Below are 18,904 nucleotides of genomic sequence, written 5' to 3'. Positions count from 1 at the left end.
ATCCATTGTCCTAGAAATTCCATTCCTAGAAATTTTTCCAAAAGAAATACACAGGGGTGTGAACAAATATTTAGCTCTAAGAATGTATCTCTGCAATATCTGCAACAGCAAAACTCTAGAGATGGCCTGTATGACCACATGACTAATAAATAAGCCAAGGTACTCATGTGGGATTTAATATTATGCAGCCATTAAAAGTCAGGTTGTAAAAGAACAGTTAATCATATCAAGAAAATGTTAGTGAGATACTGTTACATAAAAGCAAATTAGCCAACAATGTATGTATTGTGATACTGATTTTGCAAACTTTTATATACATGCCTTTAAAAAAGACAGGGTATCTAAAAAATGTTACATCTAAATGTTGGTGATGGCAGAATTATAGATGATTTTTATTTTCTTTTATTCTTTTATGCATTTCTATAATAGGTATGACTTATGTAATTGAAAGAAACAACAAATATGTATCACTGCCTATCCTACTTTGGGGAATATTTAATCTGTTGATTCAGTCATTTGGTAGAAGAAGATAGCTCCTCAACCACATTGGGGGTTTTGGATAATGAGAAAACAACACACTTCATTCATCTGACTGTTGTTCTTATTTGTTCACTGAAGCATCCTTAATGAGATGACACCATGTCTAGATTGAATAGACTAGCCACTTTTTGTATTTGTAGCTGACTCTCCCTGGCAAAGTGGTTTGAAGGAGTGGTTCTCAAACTTTGTGACACGTTACAGTCACTGGGGAGCTCTCTCATATCCTGGTGCCCAGTTTTCAACCCAGACAAATCAAACCAGAAACGCTGGGGTACAAACCCAGGCATCATCATTTTTAAAGCTCACCAGGTAATTCCAGTATGTGGTCAAGTTTGAGGATTACTGGTGAAAAAAATGGTGTTTATTAGGTTCTTGATGTCAGAGCATGAAAAGTCAGTTAGCTTCTCACAGAGAAAAAAATGCCCCATTTCCAAACATCTGTACAATTTAACATGTATGGTTAAATTAAAAAAAGGAGATAACTCTTTTTAATCTGTCAATAACCAACAGAAAACTAAAAAGCAACTATCACAAGTAGGAGAGAGATACAAACTCCTCACACTTCGTATACTGTGAAGGTTCTGCCCTTAGATCCAGGTTTCTCAGCCCTGGGTGTGGACACAGAAGGGCTTCAGTAGGTCCTCAACCATGAAACAGCAGGCAAATTGAGTTTTTGTTTATGAGCATTTTTATGGAGAGAAGGCCTTATAGGCCTTATACCTTTATCTAACTCTCCAAGGGATCTCTGTGCCCAAGACATGAACAGATAGCAAAATGGACTCTGCTGTGACTTTACTGAGCATGGAAGTGGCCTCAAAGCTTGACCAATGAAGAGAAGTAGTACAGAAGTTCACTTGCTCTTAAACAACTGCCCTTCTTGGAATAATGGGCCCTCCTGCTGGAGATGGGAATTTAGTTCCCATCACTTTCACTTTTCACTTTCATGCATTGGAGAAGGCAATGGCAACCCACTCCAGTGTTCTTGCCTGGAGAATCCCAGGGACGGGGGAGCCTGGTGGGCTGCCGTCTATGGGGTCGCACAGAGTCGGACACGACTGAAGCAACTTAGCAGCAGCAGCAGCAGCAGCAAGACAGCAGAAATTCCCTTCCAGGAGAGGAGGCAGAGCCTCAGATGGAAGGTGAGTTGCCTATTCTTAATTTAACTCACTTGGGATCATTTCACTTCATTAGTTACACAGTCACCTCACTTTTAAAACATGGACAGAAATATTGGCCTGCACTCTCCTCAGAGATTTAGGGGAGGTCAAGAGGAAGTCACATGGGCTATGTGTCTTCAAAGGTCAGAGCAGTCTGAGGGTTCACTGAAGCCCTTATCGGGCTCCCCTCTCCTGAGTTTGATGGTGACGTGTGGGCTGGCTGGGAGGCAGGGGAACAGTTCACCCCGGTCCGGTCTGGCCATACCTGATCTGCCCGGTGGGTCCCTCACGGGAGGAGGGGGTCTCTCACTGGGCGGGGGCGGAAGAGGGCCCGACCGTCCTGATGAAGGTAAGGGAGGCGCCGACGACGACAGGGACACGTTCCTCTGCGGGAGCCTCGGGATTTCGTCGCCACTGCTGCTGGACACGGGGGGCAGCGGAGGAGGGCCCGGCCGGCTGGGGGGCGGAGGCGGCGGGGCCTGCGAAGAGGAGGACGGCCGCGGGGTGGACGGCACCGGGGGCTTGCTGTTCTGAGGGGGAGGCAGCGGCACCGACTCCCTGTGGATGGAGGGCCTGTTGCCCACCGGAGGAGGCGGAGGAGGGGGCTTGTCATCCAAGGCCCTGCTCGGAGTAGGAGGCAGGGGAGGCCTAGTGGAGAAAGGCGTGGAGGAGCCTGAGGGGGTGTGACGGATGGAGCCTCCTCCGAAAGCAGCACCTCGGTTTCCGGGAAAAGGGGGAGGGGTCAGCCCAGGACTGGGCTGCCGGGGACCCCCCGGCACTAGGGGGGACCCCCGGTTGTGCAGACTTGACTGACTGGGTCTTGGAGTATTAGGCACTGGAGGGGGGATGTTATCAGGCTTTGCGCCCACTTCGGGTCTCGGGGGAGGCATTCGGTTCCTCTGAGGCTCTGGTGGTCCGCTTCTGTGGCCTGCAGGAGGCACAGGGAACCTCCCTGGGCCGCTTGGGGGTGTGAAAGGTTTGGCGGATGTGGCTCTTCCTCCTGGTGGCAAGATTGGAGGTCGGCTTCCTCCGGACTCTGAAGAACAGGAAAAAAGCCGTTAAGTTAGGACCCTGAAAGGAAATCAGAGAACTAGAGTATATTGCCAGCTACTGGAAGCCCTTTCCTAGATGCTGTAAACTACAGGAAACTATTATTTATATAAATGGGGCTTCAGTGTGTCTTCCTTGGAGGCAGAGGAATAGATCACAGGTCTCTGTTTTTCTTCTAGTCCCAGATTCTACAACCCATCAGCTTTCAAAGGGATTCTGGAGCACTCTCTGGGAATTTTGGATGGACAAAAACCAGGATGATGTTGGTAAGAGTTCTGGAGAGATCAATGTTCATTACAAGAGGTCAAGAACAGAATGGGACTGCTACTGGTGGTTTCTGCTAAGGATTTTCTTTACTCCCCATCACTATCCCAGTCCTCCCACCCTGTATCTCACATTTGAAAAATAATTTAGCCATCTTAGGTGAAGTTATCCCAATATAAGTTTCTATATGGGAGGGCTTACCTAGCCCCTTTGTAAAGAAATGTGCAAGAGAGGATGGGAAAAATATAATGGAAGAATTATGGCTCAAATAAGAAACTGAAAAGGAAAAAAGAAGCTGTTAAAGTTTAATTGAAAGAGCTGACACCAGGAAGTGGTCTTAATCTGGAAACAAGTAGGCAACTATACAGTTTTTTCCCTAGTAGGTCGTTCCACTTCAATAATACAGGACAGAACCACCCTACTACATAATTAATGTTCGACTGCTTTGGTTCAACAAAGGGCAGAACTAAAGAGGAACCAAAGTTATGGAAAAATTCAAATCACTACTGCAGAGTCTCTTACAACCCAAACTAATCTTTAAAAAATGCTTAGCCTGAAAACTCCTACTAGTTCAAACATGCACCAGTTATTTATTGAGTACCTGCTATACTATAAACCAACCATTATTCTAGATGCTAGAGGCAGAGGAGTAAACAAAATAGAAACAATCCAGTTCTCTTGTAGTTTATGTTCTTATGGGGGAGATGAACAAAAACCCGGTACACATAAATATTTTCAGATCATTACAAGTACTAAAAAGAAACTAAAATAGGCTGATGACATGAAGAGTGCTAGAGAGGCCAGGATAGGTGGAAATGGCTGGGGATGGCTCCTCTGGGGATGTGACATTTGGTGACATTTTCCAAGGCCAGGCATGGAAAGGAGGAAGAGAGGTGCTTCAAATGGAGTGTCAGCAGGTACAGAGGCCCTGAGGTAGAAGTAAGCTTAAGTTAAAAAACCAAGGCTCATATTCCAGGGACACAGTGAGCACAGAGGAGAACACTGTCAAATGCAGCCTGAGTGGTCAGCAGAAGCCGGGTGATAAAGAGCCTTGTAGGCCAAAAGGAGTTCAGATTTCACCCAAAAGTCCAATGAGAAACATTTGGCTGGATTTATACAGTGGAGAAATGTGAACTCTAGAGAGAATTTTTTGTTTTGACTTTAGCACTAGAAATTAGCTATATTTTCCTTGGCTGTGTGGTATGTTTCTATGTCACCAACTTGTGATAAGTTTTATCTTCAAAGTTTGGATTAAAGTGAAAGAAAGTGAAAGTGAAAGTCGCTCGGTTGTGTCCAACTCTTTGTAACCCATGGACTATACAGTCCAAGGAATTCTCCAGGCCAGAATACTGGAATGGGTAGCCTTTCCCTTCTCCGGGCGATATTCCCAACCCAGGGATTGAATCCAGGTCTCCCACATTGCAGGTGGATTCTTTACCAGCTGGGCAACAAGGGAAGCCCAAGAATACCAGAGTGGGTAGCCTATCCCTTCTTCAGTGGATCTTCCCGACCCAGAAATTGAACCAGGGTCTCCTGCACTGCAGGTGGATTCTTTACCAACTGAACTATCAGGGAAGCCCTAAAGGTACAGTTATTATCCAGATCTACATCTACATGTATGACCCAATATGCAAATTGTATACTCGGAAAGTATACACTTCTGGTACACCATTTTGTGCACTAACTTCAATTCCATCTTCATTTAATTATTTTACTTCCAGTTGTCTCTTGCCTAAATTTCCTCACTTACTATTAGAGTACTGAATGTATGCATATGTCTGCTGCCTCAAGACCTTTCAGCAGGTTTTAAATATACAAATTTTAAATGCAGGCCTAGTAAGAAGGCAATGGCACCCCACTCCAGTACTCTTGCCTAGAAAATCCCATGGATGGAGGGGCCTGGAAGGCTGCAGTCCATGGGGGCGCTAAGGGTTGGACACAACTGAGTGACTTCACTTTCACTTTTCACTTTCATGCACTGGAGAAGGCAATGGCAACCCACTCCAGTGTTCTTGCCTTGAGAATCCCAGGGACAGGGGAGCATGGTGGGCTGCCGTCTATGGGGTCGCACAGAGTCGGACACGACTGAAGCGACTTAGCAGCAGCAGCAGTAAGATAAAATGTCTTATATTAGTGAGTCTCCCTCTAGATTTTGACAATCCAAAACTAAAATAGTCAGCTAACTCTGAGGATTCAGTGCCTTTATCTTGATGTGAATGTGAGAATTTCCCAGTGACATTTTAAAAGACCATAGAATTAAAAATAAAATTCTTCTAGCACAGTAAACATTAAAAAATAAAATTTCATGGAAAAATTTCTTGAGTTTCTGTCACAATCAGGGGAGAGCCTCACACACTCTGTAAGGTTTTTAATTTAGGCATGACCAGGTTCAACTTTTCTTTCTGCCATTCCGTTTATGACATACCTGTAGGACCCATTTCCATGGCTTCCTGCAGAGAATACTAGAATCGCTGGCCCTGAAATGGCAAATGTCTGTCAGGCAAAATGCCTCTTTAGATTTTGTGAGATATGTAATTATATTCCATATGACATGCTCCACTGTGTGTTTGAAAAGAGACTCACAAGTATTTACTCCACTAGATAGCTAGGTCAGACTACCTCACAAAGAAAGCTGAATCTGCCATGTCACCAGACAGAGTTTCCAGGGGTGGCTCTCATTTGCTCCTTCCTTTTCTTTCCAATCTAGCTCACCCTTTAGAAAAGTACAAAAAAGTACAAGTTTCCCCAAGGATACTGGGCAAATATTTTACAGCTCGATGGAGCTGTCTGACCCTGATTTAAAAAGAAAAAACGATGCTAAATAGAGTCCCTCTTATAAAACAGTGTTAGCATTTCAAGCAATCTAAAATGTTTTAAAGGGCATAGTGCCTCAGAGGGGATGCCAAATCTCAAACCGCCAGATTGTGCCTTGTCTTCGGTTAACTAAGAAAAGGAAATGCTCTTTACCATTCTCCCTGTTGGCTGTGGATCTCAGCTTCGGCATTCCAGCCTGGAACAGTCCTCCCAAACCGGGTGGTCCACCTCCGCCAAAATTTCCACCACCTCCTCCGCCACCTCCACCATAGCTGCCGCCACCGCCACCACCACCACCACCAGCAGCAGCTCCTTTGGGTTCTGCAGAAGGAAGAAGACACATTCTTTTCACATGTATGAAGACACTGCCAGAGGACTTCACCAGTCCTGGCCCAAGTAAACAATGATACAGCAGGAAGCTGGCTGACCCTAAGCCCATGGTGGACAACTGGGATTTCATTAAATGGTAGGATTTTAAGGACTCACCCTATTTCCAGTCAGAAGAGCAGAGGTTCTTTCTACTCCAGGGCCATCTCAAGCCCTGTGGTGGAAGAATCAGCAATAGATAATGTCTTTCCTCTACCTGGCTCACTGCCATATGAATTAATAATATCTATTTGCTCTGTATCAGAAGATTTGGCAAATAAACGTATCTTCAAAGAAAGAATGTGTTAAGGGAGGAGAAGATGCAATAAAAGGTGAGAAGATAGGAACAGGTAAAAATAGAAGAAAGTAAAATATCCCATAATTTTGCTTCATGGAAATACCCACTGTTTTTGTATATTTTTTTCCCCTGCCAGTTTTTTCACTTATACCCTTTTTTTCTTAAAATTAAGACCAAATTCACTACATAGTTTTTAGTTTGCTTTTTTCACTCAATTTTGTTAGCATTTCCCATGTTATTAAATATTCTCTGAAAACATGAGTTTAAAGGATTGCATTGTGTTTTAGAACATGAATGTGCTGTAATTTATTTAACCATTTACTTATTTGATGGCCTTTCAGGTTGATTTTAATTTTTTAATATCATAAAACCCAACAGTAGACTTTAACATTTTAAAAATTCTTCGCAACTTGAGACAATGTAAAGATTGTTTCATTTTGCATCTGTTGCCAAAAAAAAATTGTGAAAGATTCTGAAATGGGCAGACCAACAAAAAAGGAAAAGAAGAAGAAAGGAAAGGATTACCAAGTATCCAGTTAGCCTTCTGGGTCATTTCCCATTGCCTTTGAGTTAGTCTATAAGTCTGTAAGTTGTAGAAAACTGAAAATAATGCGTATTTGTCCATAGAAATGCATATTGGCTGTGTTCAGTGTAATTCAACTGATTATTGACCTATTTTACACCTATTTGCAAATTCATTTCAACACTCACCTGCTTGCATATGTGTGGTACTTATAATTCTCCTTTGAATTGATAATATCATATTGGTTCCCTCATTAAACTAATGAGCTAAATAAAATATTTGATATATGTTTATTTTATATCCATATTACAGCCATGATTTTACCCTCTTAAAAAAACTATCTCTTAACAATTTATGTATGTATGTTTTATGAGGCCAGTGAGTGAGTGAAGTCACTCAGTCGTGTCCGACTCTTTGCGACTGCAGAGTTGCAGGCAGACGCTTTAACCTCTGAGCCACCAGGAGTACTCTTTAAAGTTCTACCCCTGGAAAACCTTGTTGAGTCTTTGATAAGTATTACATGATATCTACAAAATAATCTGAGAGAACTGACACTTTTATGATATTTAGACTTTACAGAAACATGCTATGTTTTCCCATGTGTTCTGATTCATTCAGTAAAATTTTATAATTTTCGTAATGAGAGTCACCCATATTTCTTTCAGGGTTACTTCATATACATTTTTGTTGAAATGATGAATGTTTTTGCTACTATAGTTTGGATATGGTTATTATTGGCATCAGGAAATTTCATTTGATATCTAATAAATCACTTTGCATTTTCAAAATTAAAATGTAATAATTTTTTACCTTGGATTTTCTGAGCTTCTCTGATGGCTCAGATGGTAAAGATTCTGCCTGCAATGCAGGAGGCCTGGGTTCAATCCCTGGATCAGGAAGACCTCCTGGAGATGGGCATGGCAACCCACTCCAGTATTCTTGCCTGGAGAATCCCCATGGACAGAGGAGTCTGGGGGGCACAGTGCATGGCTCACAAAGAGTTGGACACAACTGAGTGACTCACACTTTCACTTTGGATTTTCTAATAGACAAATGGTCTGCAAATCACAAAGGTTTTACCTCCTCTTTTCTAACAGTTGTATATCTTATTTCTGTTTTATATAAGAAATTACTTAGATGACTGAGTTCCCATAATAATGTTATTAATTTAAAGATGGTTTATTTTAAAACAATTATTAAGAATAAATATACATTATATATTTATCTTAAAAGTAAATTATTAATGTCACTAGTACTATAAAACTGAGTAAATAATATTTTGCTTTTAATGAAAATTACTCTAATGTTTCAAAGTTACATACTGACTGTTGGTTTGAAATAACTTTTTTCTTCTAAATATTCATAGTTAGCAAGGATCGTTCCACTCTGGGTTTTTAAGACTATTTTTATAGCATGGAATATTATTAAATGCCTATTTAGGATTTACTGAGATCATTATATAGTTTTCCTTATTTGGTATGATGGATATATAGACTTTCTAACATTAAAAATGAGATAAACCCTGGTCTTGGTAAATTATAAAATTATTATTTTTTAATACTGTATACTACTGAACTAGAGTCTTTGGGTTTTTTAGTATCTTTTCATCTATGATCATAAGTGGTCTATACGTAGTAGGGTTTCTTAACCTTGGAACTACTGACATTTTGGGTCAGATAATTCTTTGTTGTGAGTTCTCTGTTGTTATTCTCTGTAGAAAGTTTACAGCATCCCTGGCCTCTGCCCACTAGATGTCAGTAGGAACCCCTCCCTCAAGTTGTAGTAACTAAAAACGCCATTAGGCATTGCCCCATGTCCCGAGACATTGATACACAGCCTTTGTCATGTTTTGATATTAGGATCACGTTAGTCTCATTACACCTATCAGGTAGCTTTCCTGTCTGTGTTTAGGGATGATTTATATAGTGTTTGAATTAGCTATGTCTTAAAATCTGAATTTTCTGATAAAAATTATCTGGCTCTAAAGCTTTGTAGAGAAAAAGTAATTTGATAAAGTTTTCAACTTTTCCCTTGTTCATTGAGGCTTCATGAGTGATTTCTGGTAAATCTGTACTTTTCTTAAAAAATTAAGATTTCAAAATGTTTTAGCATATAACTTCATTATAGCATCCTTAATTTTAGAAAATCTGCTTTGAATCATTTATTTAATCTGCTTTCTGAGCTCTGTTTTATTCATTGATGTTTTCTTTTTTTCTGGATTAGATTTATTTTAAGTCTGTGTTGGCTCTGTACCTTTTCTAGGTGTTAAGACTTTCTGGGATAGTGATGGGAACTCTGCTAATAGAACAGACAATCTGATAATGAGCTCTCAAGAATTACTTCACACAATAAAATATATCAAATTAGAATAACAGTTTCTGGAAGTGTGTGTAAAATTGCTTCCATATAAAATTTAAAATTTTTACTAATTTTAATTATTGCCAGTAATATGAATAATGTCCTTGTCATTCAAATGTTATTCACTGATGAATGAAACATTTTGGAATACTACAGTTCATAGGACACCTTTACCTGGTGTTGAACATTCAAAAAGAATGATGTACTGTTCTAACAGACATCATACATTAGTGTTCTTAACTTGCAGCATTTGTGCTGCTTTCAGATAGGGAAACTAAACTAGCTGAGGTTAGCTAACTGGTCACTTTGTTAGCATTAAATTAAATTGCAGGACAAGGCTGACCTCAACATGCATAACCATGGTCAACATTTTAACATAGAGCCCAGGAAGGTTTTACCTGCAAACAATACAAAACCATGGATGAACTTTGCCACTTGTAAAGAGCTTGAGACAACAGTATTAATGTCCAATTAAGTTCACGGACAACGAGGGCATGCATTGGTTTGCATCTGGTGTCCACAAAGCCCAGTGCATTCTTAAACATCATTGAGCAGCTGAAAGGGAGAACTAACACTTATTTCCATTTTAATGAGAGAAGTGTATCTTGAAGAATATAATGAATTTACACTAGTGGATTCAGAACTAGGCCCCAGACAGTCCATTCTCCTTCAACATCTAGGGACTTCACATCTACCTCTCCAGAGTCTGAGCTCCCTCTTATAGTGAGAGAACCACTGGGCTCTGTTCTGGAGGTTGGCAGTTTGCAGATGGAGTTCCTCTAGCCCCATAGCAAGCACCACGATTCAATGGCATTGGATGTAGGTTCCCCAGACAGAAATGCCTGGGCTGGGCAACCCCCAGGGAGAACCTTGTGACAAAGATAAGGAAAACTAAGGGACTGATTATACAATAACCATACCATTTTGTGGGCATTTTACCCATTATAGATAAGACTTTGTTGAAAGTCAAAGACCCCCTAGTTCCACTGAAGTGGGGTGCATTCTGATCTGTACCACCCTGCCCAGTAACAGAGCACCCAGTATCAAAGGCCTTTGTCATGACATTCCTCTTTCTACCTTCTTCCCACACCAGTGTTCTCACCTAACTCTCATCTTTCTCATCTACCCATTAGGATTCCCTGGTAGCTCAGCTGGTAAAGAACCTGCCTGCAATGCAGGAAGACCCCGGTTCAATTCCCAGGTCAAGAAGATCTGCTGGAGAAGGGGTAGGCCACCCACTCCAGTGTTCTTGGGCTTCCCTGGTGGCTCAGCTGGTAAAGAATCCACCTGCAATGTGGGAGACCTGGGTTTGATCCCTGGGTTGGGAAGATCTCCCAGAGAAGGGAACGGCTACTCACTCCAGTATTCTGGCCTGGAGAATTCCCTGGACTAAAGTCCATGGGCCTGCAAAGAGTCAGATGCGACTGAGTGACTTTCACTTTCACATCTCCTAATTCTCATCTTTCTCTTCTACTCATTAGGCACTTTTCCTAGAAACTCTTCCTAAGCTCTTCTAATCCTCCAGTCGGCTAAAATCCTGCATCATTATTCCCTTGTCTACAAAGCTCCCTCTGGTGATTTTTGGGCAGTCTATTTTCTATTGAGTCCAAGTGGGATCCATAGTCTAGGACAAATTCTGGGCATTGCTGGCTGGCAGTGGAAATGTCTAGGAGTGCAAGGAGATAGTCTTGAGGCCTGATAATTAACTTCTGGTAGATTCTAGTCATCTGTAATGTTTCATTCTGTTGTAAAGGCTAATAAGTAGCCCTGTATGGTAGGTGCTTGTTTGTTTATACATACCCTATCTTGTTCCAGGAAGTAGCTCAGATTTATGATGGATATAAGCAAAGCTGTGACCTCATTTCCTCTCTCTCCAACCTCCTAATAATCATATCTGTACACGTGAATTATACATTCCGGGCAACATAACACTCTCATAAGCACTGTCTCATTTGATGCTCACAACAAACGTGTGAGGGCAGTGAAACAGCTATTATCTCCATTTTACAAATGGAGACCAAGGGTTGAAGATGGTCAGGGCTTAAATCTATATCCATTGATTCCAAGACTAGGGCTCTTTCCATATTTCATGCTGCCTTTTGCTCTGTGGCAAGACAAGGGGTTAATTTCCAGAAAGTGTTGTAAAGTGTTGTGAATAATTCAGAGAATCACTGCTGTGTGTGTCTTGGACAAAGAATTATTATACTGGCTTCCTGCAGCATTAGAGGGAACCCAGGCCAGAGCCATGGCCTACAATGAATGATACAGTCCCTTATTCTGCTAGCTTCACAGCTGTTGTTAACCAGAAAAAAAAAAAAACAAAAAACTTTTTTGGTGGGAAGGGTAGGGTTGATTGTTAGGTCATAAACCACTTATCTCCATGGAAAATAACTTTTTTTACTTACTGTCCAATATTGGTGCACTTCTGTCATTGGTGACTGTCTTCTTTAGTTTCTTCCCTTTGCTGATGTCAGAGAGCAGAGCATTTCTCCCAGCCTGCTCTGACTTACTCAAGGAAGGCTTTTCTGTATTGGCCTGAAAGGAAACCATGCAAACATGTATTCATCTTCTGAATTAACATCATGTACTACAGCACTCAGTGGGAACAGCTAGAGTATTGGAAGCTTGTTATTAAGGTTCTTGGCAATAGACTGTAAATTCTCCACAAGTTTTAGACCCGATGTCATTCTTTTTAAGATCCAGACATTTGGGAGCAGATGCAGCAATAAATTACATTCATTTTTCATGCAGGAAGAGTCAGTCCCTGATCAAAGTCTCTGAAAATTCAGACCACAATCTGGCGGTAACTGACAGAGCCAGGGTTGGGTGGCTAGAGACGAGAAGGGAATTTTAAGTCTGAGAGGAATCCGCAGGATTCTGTGAGGCTTCATCCTCTAGAATGTTCTCTGAAGAATATATTCTCTTGCCTGTCTTTTGGAACTAGCCTGGTGCAAGAGGAAAACTGCTTTTAGTAAAAAGGGTCAGCTGTATTTTTTTAATCCACCAAAATTTTAGAAAATTAATTCCCTCTGGTTACATTGCCAGATAATTTTTTCTTTTTAATTTAAGGCAGATTGGAGGTATAATACATATAATTTTTACATTTTACATATAGTAAAATCACCCTTTTAGTGTAAAGTCCTGTGAATTCTGACAAACTTATACAATCGTGTAGCCATCAAGATACACAACATTTCCTTTACTTTCCAAACTCCCTTCACATCCTTCTGGCCTTAGGGGTTCCTCATGTGTAATCCCTTTTTACAAATTATTTATTTTTTAATTCTTTTCCACTATGGTTTATTACAGGATATTAAATATAGTTCCCTAATCCTTTTGAAAGCTTACCTCCCAGAGGCTGCACAGTAGACAAAGGTGCTACTTTAAAACCTTTGAGTATTTTCTATGATTTCAGAATTTTTGGAAAAGTTCCTTACTGTGAAATTAGGATCTTGTTTTTCCAGAATTCTTTTGAGGAGCAGGGACAATAAGAGCCCAGCAAATGGACTCAAAAGTAGGCGTGTGCCTGTGTCTGTCACACTTGGAAACTGGCTTGGTCTGGCCTGGTCCCAGGCAGAGTCGTCTTCCCCAAACCCAGAGGTGCTTCTGGCAGGCCTGAGAGTCCTTCGAGGGACTCTGAAAGGCTCTGACTTCAGATGTGCCAGGAAAGGCCACAGGGAGTAAACCTGGGCAAGTGTAGCTTGATACCTGACCCAGCTGTTTATTATAGTTAGAGGAAGAGGGAGAGCGCAGAAAACCCTGAAGCAGGTTGAACAGAAATCTCTGTTTTAAGCTGAAAGGGTCTTAAAATAATTCAGGTATTACTTGCTCATGATAATAACAGCTAACGTTTATATAACTTTTACTATGGATCAGGAATCGTTTTTAGCATTTTATGTATATTAGTTCATTTGGTCCTCATCAACCCTGTGAGTTTATAGAGTCAAGGAAACTAAGGCACAGGGAAGTTAAATCATCGCTCGGGTCACCCAGCTCCTAAGAGAAAGAGCTCGGATTAAAAGCCTGGCAGCCTGGCTCCAGAGCCCAAGAGCCTGAGAGAAGGATGAACATGGGGTCCCGAATGCCTCTTCCCCAGATTGGGAAGATATTAAAGAGTACAAACTTGCAACTAAAAGATGACTAAGCTCTGGAGATCTAACTGCACAGCATAGTTATTAAAGTTAACAGTGCTGTATTATGCACTTCAAAGCTGTTAAGAGACCAGAACTTAAATGTTCTCACCACAAAAAAGACATAATAATTATGTGATGTAATAGAGGCATTAGCTAAAACAACAGTGGCAGTTATATTGGAATACATAACTGTATCGATTCAACATGCTGTACACCTTAAACTTACACAATGTTTTATGTCAGTTATATCTCAGTTGAAAAAAATAGATAAAACGCCCTTTGCCTACTGACCTCCAACCCTCCTCTGAAGCAAGCCTGTTAAGAGCATCTCGGCAGTCAGTTCCAGAAAGGTTCTTTGCATATTCAGTTCACTTTTGCTAATGGGACCATCCTCTACTGCTGAAACTTGTTTTTATAACTTAACCATGCCTTGGACATCTTGGAAAGAGCTTTCTGAATTACCTATTGTCTTCATCCTAAAGATAAAAAAAACTGAGGCCTAAAGAGGGTAAATAACATGTCCATGTTGGTTTTCTTCATGGTTTTGGGTAAACAACCCTCCTTGGCCTCCTGTTCTGCCTCAAAATTTATTGGTAACTCACTATTAAACCCTGGGTGTGCTAGTTATAATTTTTCAAATACACATTAAAATAAACACATGAGCATTTTTTTTTAAAAAAATCTAGGCGTGAACGACCCAGCAGTGGTACACAACTATAATTTTCGGGAAATAAAAACTAGTTCTTCTATGTTCGCCAGATCAGAGCTTTTCAAACTCATTTTAGGGACGGATGAATTTTTAAGAAAAAAATTTCCAATCCATCATGGACCAATATTTTGTAAAATAACAATGAATTATTAGAAAAACGAATTAGTTTTAAAAAGACAGACAAAATACAATCTTAGAAGCGATAGACACAACACCATTATCAGATTGCTCTAAACTACTCTAAATTTCCTGTTTATTTTGGGGGGACTCTAACCAGGAGTTGGAGGATCACACTTGGAATAGCAACAAGCTAATTAATGGTCTGTTCTCCCAACTAGGGTCCAGCCTGAGACAGGCTAGAAAGAAGCCTGGAAGCCTGGGCAAAAGACTCTCTCTGAGCTTCAGTTTCCCGGAGTGAAGAGTGAAGGCATCGCGTGCTAGGGGTGCGTCTGGGAGCCCTTCTGGATTACTACATGGAGGGCTGCTTGGAAGAGGCTTCCTTGAAGAGTCTGCAGTAACTTCTGGGACATGTCCATCATGGGACGGGATGGGCCCAGAGAATACATTCCTTTGGAAAGTACACATGGAAACGTGAGGATGGACTTAAAGGGCAAAGTAAGGGTGTGGGGGAGGATGGCATGGGAGATGGGGGTTATTTGTCCAAAACAGAGTGGGAAGAAAGACAGGGAGAGGCAGAGAAAAAGAAATGAGCGAGTCTGGAGGACACATTAATGGATGCATTTTCAGATAGATGGGCAGACCTGGGTTTCTGGACTATCCTGCCCAGATGGTAAAGGCTGGAAGCTGAGTCCATTTGAATGGAAAAAGGGCAAACTGGGCAGAATTGGTCCTGCGAACCTATCCTGGGCCAGCATGTTTGAATGAATAGGATATGTCTCCCTTGATAGACGAGGTGGAGCAGACCTAACTAATCCACATTCTGCATGTGTCCTGTGCATTGTATGAGACTTTAGACTGCAAAACATTTTTTCTGCTGTATCTCAGGGTCTGGCTTACTCCAGCACCTGGAGAGCGTACGGTATCATTCATATTTAAGCCAGAACGTAAACACACTGAAAACTAACACACGTGTGCCAGGTTTGAGTCTGTTTAGCTTGCTTCATGCATGGATCATAGATGGGGAGAGCCACTCACCAGAGCAAACGTGGGCGGCGGCGGGGGCGCTGGAGGGGGCGGGACGGGCATCTTGAACAGTTAGCTTTCAACAGTCTGGCTGACAAATCTGTAAAACAAAACAGAAACAAAGCACCGTCACATATTAGATGTCTCAATAATTCTCTGTCCTAATCTTCCTTCCCCTTTCACCTCAAAGGGACAGTCTGAGTTTCTATAAGAGGCGGGATTCCTTCACAACATGGCTAGGATGTTACTGTTCTGGAAGGATGCAGCCAGGGAAGATTCTCAGCCAGAGTGCCCGGAGATACTGCGAGCAAATCCCACCACCAGCAAAGCAGGTCGGGGAAGGCTCCTGGCCTGCAGCGCGAGGAAGCCGGGAGGTTATCAGGGAACTACCAGCGCTGCAGCCCAGCCAAGACTGGCGTTCAAGTGGCTCCTCTCCCTCACTTGTCTCTCTGGCGCAGTCCTCTCCCAGGCTTGCCCACTCGGTGCCCCACAGCGTTTCTTCTCTGTCAAGAGATTCCTGACATCTGTCTAGGTCTGAGTAGCCCCGCAGGAATGTAAAGATAAATCTGTTTCTGTTCTTGCCCTCGAAGTTCGTCCAGTCCTCCAGGGAAAGGAGATGGGGACAAGGTGAGATGGGGACAAGGTAAGATGGGCAAGGAGGCCAGGTTCCTACGTCTGTGCTACTTGGCACTTCCTTACAGGAGCCAGAGGAAAAAAGAGAGGAGGACTCCAACCTCTGATTTGGAGCTGTTTACTAGAAACAGGGTTCCTTAGAAAGGCTTTCTGCAGAGTGTGATGCTCAGGGAACAGAGGGAGGGGCAGACTCCAGGTTGTAGGACAGTACAGGGAAGCCATGGTGGGCAGCAGCAGTAAAAGGGGGCAGCCTGGTCAATGTCAGGAGCTAGGCATGGGAAGGATGTGCCCCAGGAGTGATGCTAACCACCGATCCTGGACTCTTTTCCCCCAGTCCGCAGAGTCCCGTCCCTGGGGTCTCAGCAGATGCCCCACCCCTCAGCCACTTTCACACCCTCAGCATCCCAGTTTCTCCCACCTAGACCTTGCTACTCCTAGATCATTAGGGCTTCTGGATCAGCCTCGGAGCATCACCATGAGAAACATCACGTCTCAGCCCTGCTGCCCACACTGAATTTGTTTCAGCATTTTAACAAGATCCCTGGGTGATTCACATGCATTAATGTTCGAGAAGCCTGGTCACGGAGCCTTAAACCAAGAGAGCAGCCTGGGACACTGACCACCTGAATAACACTGTTCCTATGTAACGTGTGTCCTGAATTTCAAATAGCGGAATTATCTTTCTTTTATTTTCAACAGTCTCTTAATTGCAGAAAACAATTTCTTAGAATTTAAAAGTATTAATTTAGCTCAATCACTAAAAGTTGAGGGAAACTTACACCTTGAATCAAATATAGATGGCCCTTGAACAATGAGTTGGAACTTCACGGATCCACTTAAATATGGATGTTTTTTCTTAGTAAACATTGCAGTGCTGCACCATCTATGGGTGACTGAATCGAGAGATGCAGAATCAGGGTACATGGGACCTGTGATTTGAGGAGCGACTGTGCATGGAGGATCGGTGCCTCTAACCTCCATATCGATAGTTCAAGGGTCAGCTGTACTTTCTATTGACGTTCTGCTGGATGGCTTGCTTTCTGTGACATTAACAGAATGGAAAAGCTAACAGGACATGACTAGACTTGTCAAAGCTTCTGGAAGATAGGAATCAAGACACTCTGTTCTGAGTGCCTTCTATAAAATGAAATTTAGAAACCTCTAGAGCAGCGACAGCTGCTCTCATTTATTGACAGTCAACTGGATAATAAAGGGCACTTTATTTCCATCATCTCAAACACATTTTACACGGAAGGATGCTGGGACTCAGAAATTAATAACTCATTGAAATATGTAAAAGTCGTTTACATCAAGTCCTTTTGATCTCTGCTCTTTTTAGATAAGCATTTTCAGGCAGGTGAAGGGCTCACTAGTATTACAGCTCACCTTAAACTCGGTCAGAATCTGGTTTTCAAAAAGAGCTTGTCTTAGACAGGGATCTGTCCCTTACTTTGGTAAGAAAAAATATCAGGGATCTGTCCCTTATTGTCCCTTACTTCTCTTGACAGAGAAGAAATACTGTGAGCACCGAGTGGGCAAGCCCAGGAGAGGACTGCGCCACGGAGACAAGTGAGGGAGAGGAGCCACTTGAATGTCAGTCTTGGCTGGGCTGCACTGTCCCTTACTTTGATCTTTCCTGGGTAACACCAGTCACCCACAGGGCTGCATGGGCAGTGTAAACAGAGTTGGGGGCCTGCATTTGGAGGCTATGAAGGGGGTGCTCCAACTGCAGGGGCACCTTCAGAGGCCTCAGAGTTGTGTTCCAGGACCAGGAGGAAGAACGAGGGTCTGAAACTGGATTCAGGCCCAACTAACTGTCAAAGATGCTGTGGCCAAAGCAATGGTATTAACAGAGCTGGAGGAGGCAGCTCATCAAGGAATAGGGTGGCTGGGTCCACCCAGAGGGCACGAGAGACGGGCTCCATGGGACAGACCATTCATGAGCTTGGTGGATGAAAGGCCCCTCAATGCTCCAATTCATCAGGTCAGATTCTGTGCTCCCTGATTAGTCTGCCATCCTGTTATCCTAAGACCGAGGAAGAAGTGAATAGTAATCACCACCAGGAACCTCTTCTGGGTTTGGTTCTCATAAGTCAGTCTCTGGTTGCAAAGATCAAATTGAACTTCTGTCCTGTACACCTTAGGGGCCAGGTGATGGAGCAGGGGCGTTCTCAGGAGACTGCCACCCTGCAAGGCCTCTTGAACTCTCTTACAGTTTTCTGTTGCTATTGTGGTTCTCTCTGTGCATTAACTGGCTTATAAATAAACCTCTGGACCACAGAGCTGGGCTTTCCCCTGCCCCCGACCACCTCACATAAACAACAGGGTGAGGATCTGCGGGTGAGCGCGCTTACCTTTCCCAGGCTCAGTTCTCCTTTCTCTCCACTGCTGCAGCTCCCACTGCCCCCCTGCCTCACTCTCCTCCAGATAAACTACTCCTACACCTGCCTCCATGCTGAAAGCTGATTCCAGAGGCTGCCATGGTCTCCTGGCTCTTTGCTAGCTGAATAGCTGCTGGTCTGGACTTGTCCAGGCTGGACCTTGAGGGAGGATTGTGAGAAACCCCAGACTCTGAACCTGCCACCCCAGCACACGGGTCAAAGAAGATCAGTCTCATGTCCCGCATGTCAGGCCCTTGCTGGATCCCCTTCTTGGCTGTCTTTCCACCCCACTGTGAACACCAGGTCTCCCTAATACATGGCACATAGTCTCATTGATTATGTGGGGGTGGAGTGAAAGAATCAGGTATCACACAAACAAGCCATATGCTGGCCACTGGAACAGCTCCCAGCATCAGCCCTGAGCACCCCGGGGCCTGGGTAAAGAACCAGTCCCACAGCAGAGGGGCAGGCGAGCTTTAAGTCTGGGCGCTTAGTTTCTTGACTTCACCAGAGAAGTAGAGTCCAAGGCCGCAGG

At 42.9% G+C, this 18,904-nt stretch overlaps 1 protein-coding gene and 1 long non-coding RNA gene across 4 annotated transcripts in view; one reads left to right on the top strand and one right to left on the bottom strand.

Moving 5' to 3' along the window:
* The window catches only part of WIPF1 (WAS/WASL interacting protein family member 1), a 129,945-nt gene that overhangs the window by 13,091 nt on the left and 97,950 nt on the right, over positions 1-18,904 (bottom strand). For all 3 annotated transcript variants that reach the window (XM_044933579.2, XM_044933575.2, XM_025274620.3), the window contains 4 exons: positions 15,368-15,455; positions 11,776-11,905; positions 5,979-6,146; positions 1,963-2,733 (listed from right to left, as the gene is read on the bottom strand). In XM_044933579.2, coding sequence (XP_044789514.2) covers positions 1,963-2,733; positions 5,979-6,146; positions 11,776-11,905; positions 15,368-15,418 — 1,120 coding nt within the window. In that variant the 5' untranslated portion in view covers positions 15,419-15,455. The remainder of the gene's footprint in view (positions 1-1,962; positions 2,734-5,978; positions 6,147-11,775; positions 11,906-15,367; positions 15,456-18,904) is intronic.
* Positions 1,544-14,827, top strand: LOC123465244. The gene is made up of 3 exons (XR_006640402.1): positions 1,544-1,679; positions 2,927-3,013; positions 14,551-14,827. It is a non-coding gene; the product is annotated as an uncharacterized LOC123465244 (long non-coding RNA).

This window comes from Bubalus bubalis, chromosome 2 (assembly GCF_019923935.1).
Source record: "Bubalus bubalis isolate 160015118507 breed Murrah chromosome 2, NDDB_SH_1, whole genome shotgun sequence".
Classification (NCBI taxonomy): Eukaryota; Metazoa; Chordata; class Mammalia; order Artiodactyla; family Bovidae; genus Bubalus; species Bubalus bubalis.
Note: the sequence above shows the minus strand (reverse complement) of the source record. Positions and strands in the feature narration are given on the sequence as shown.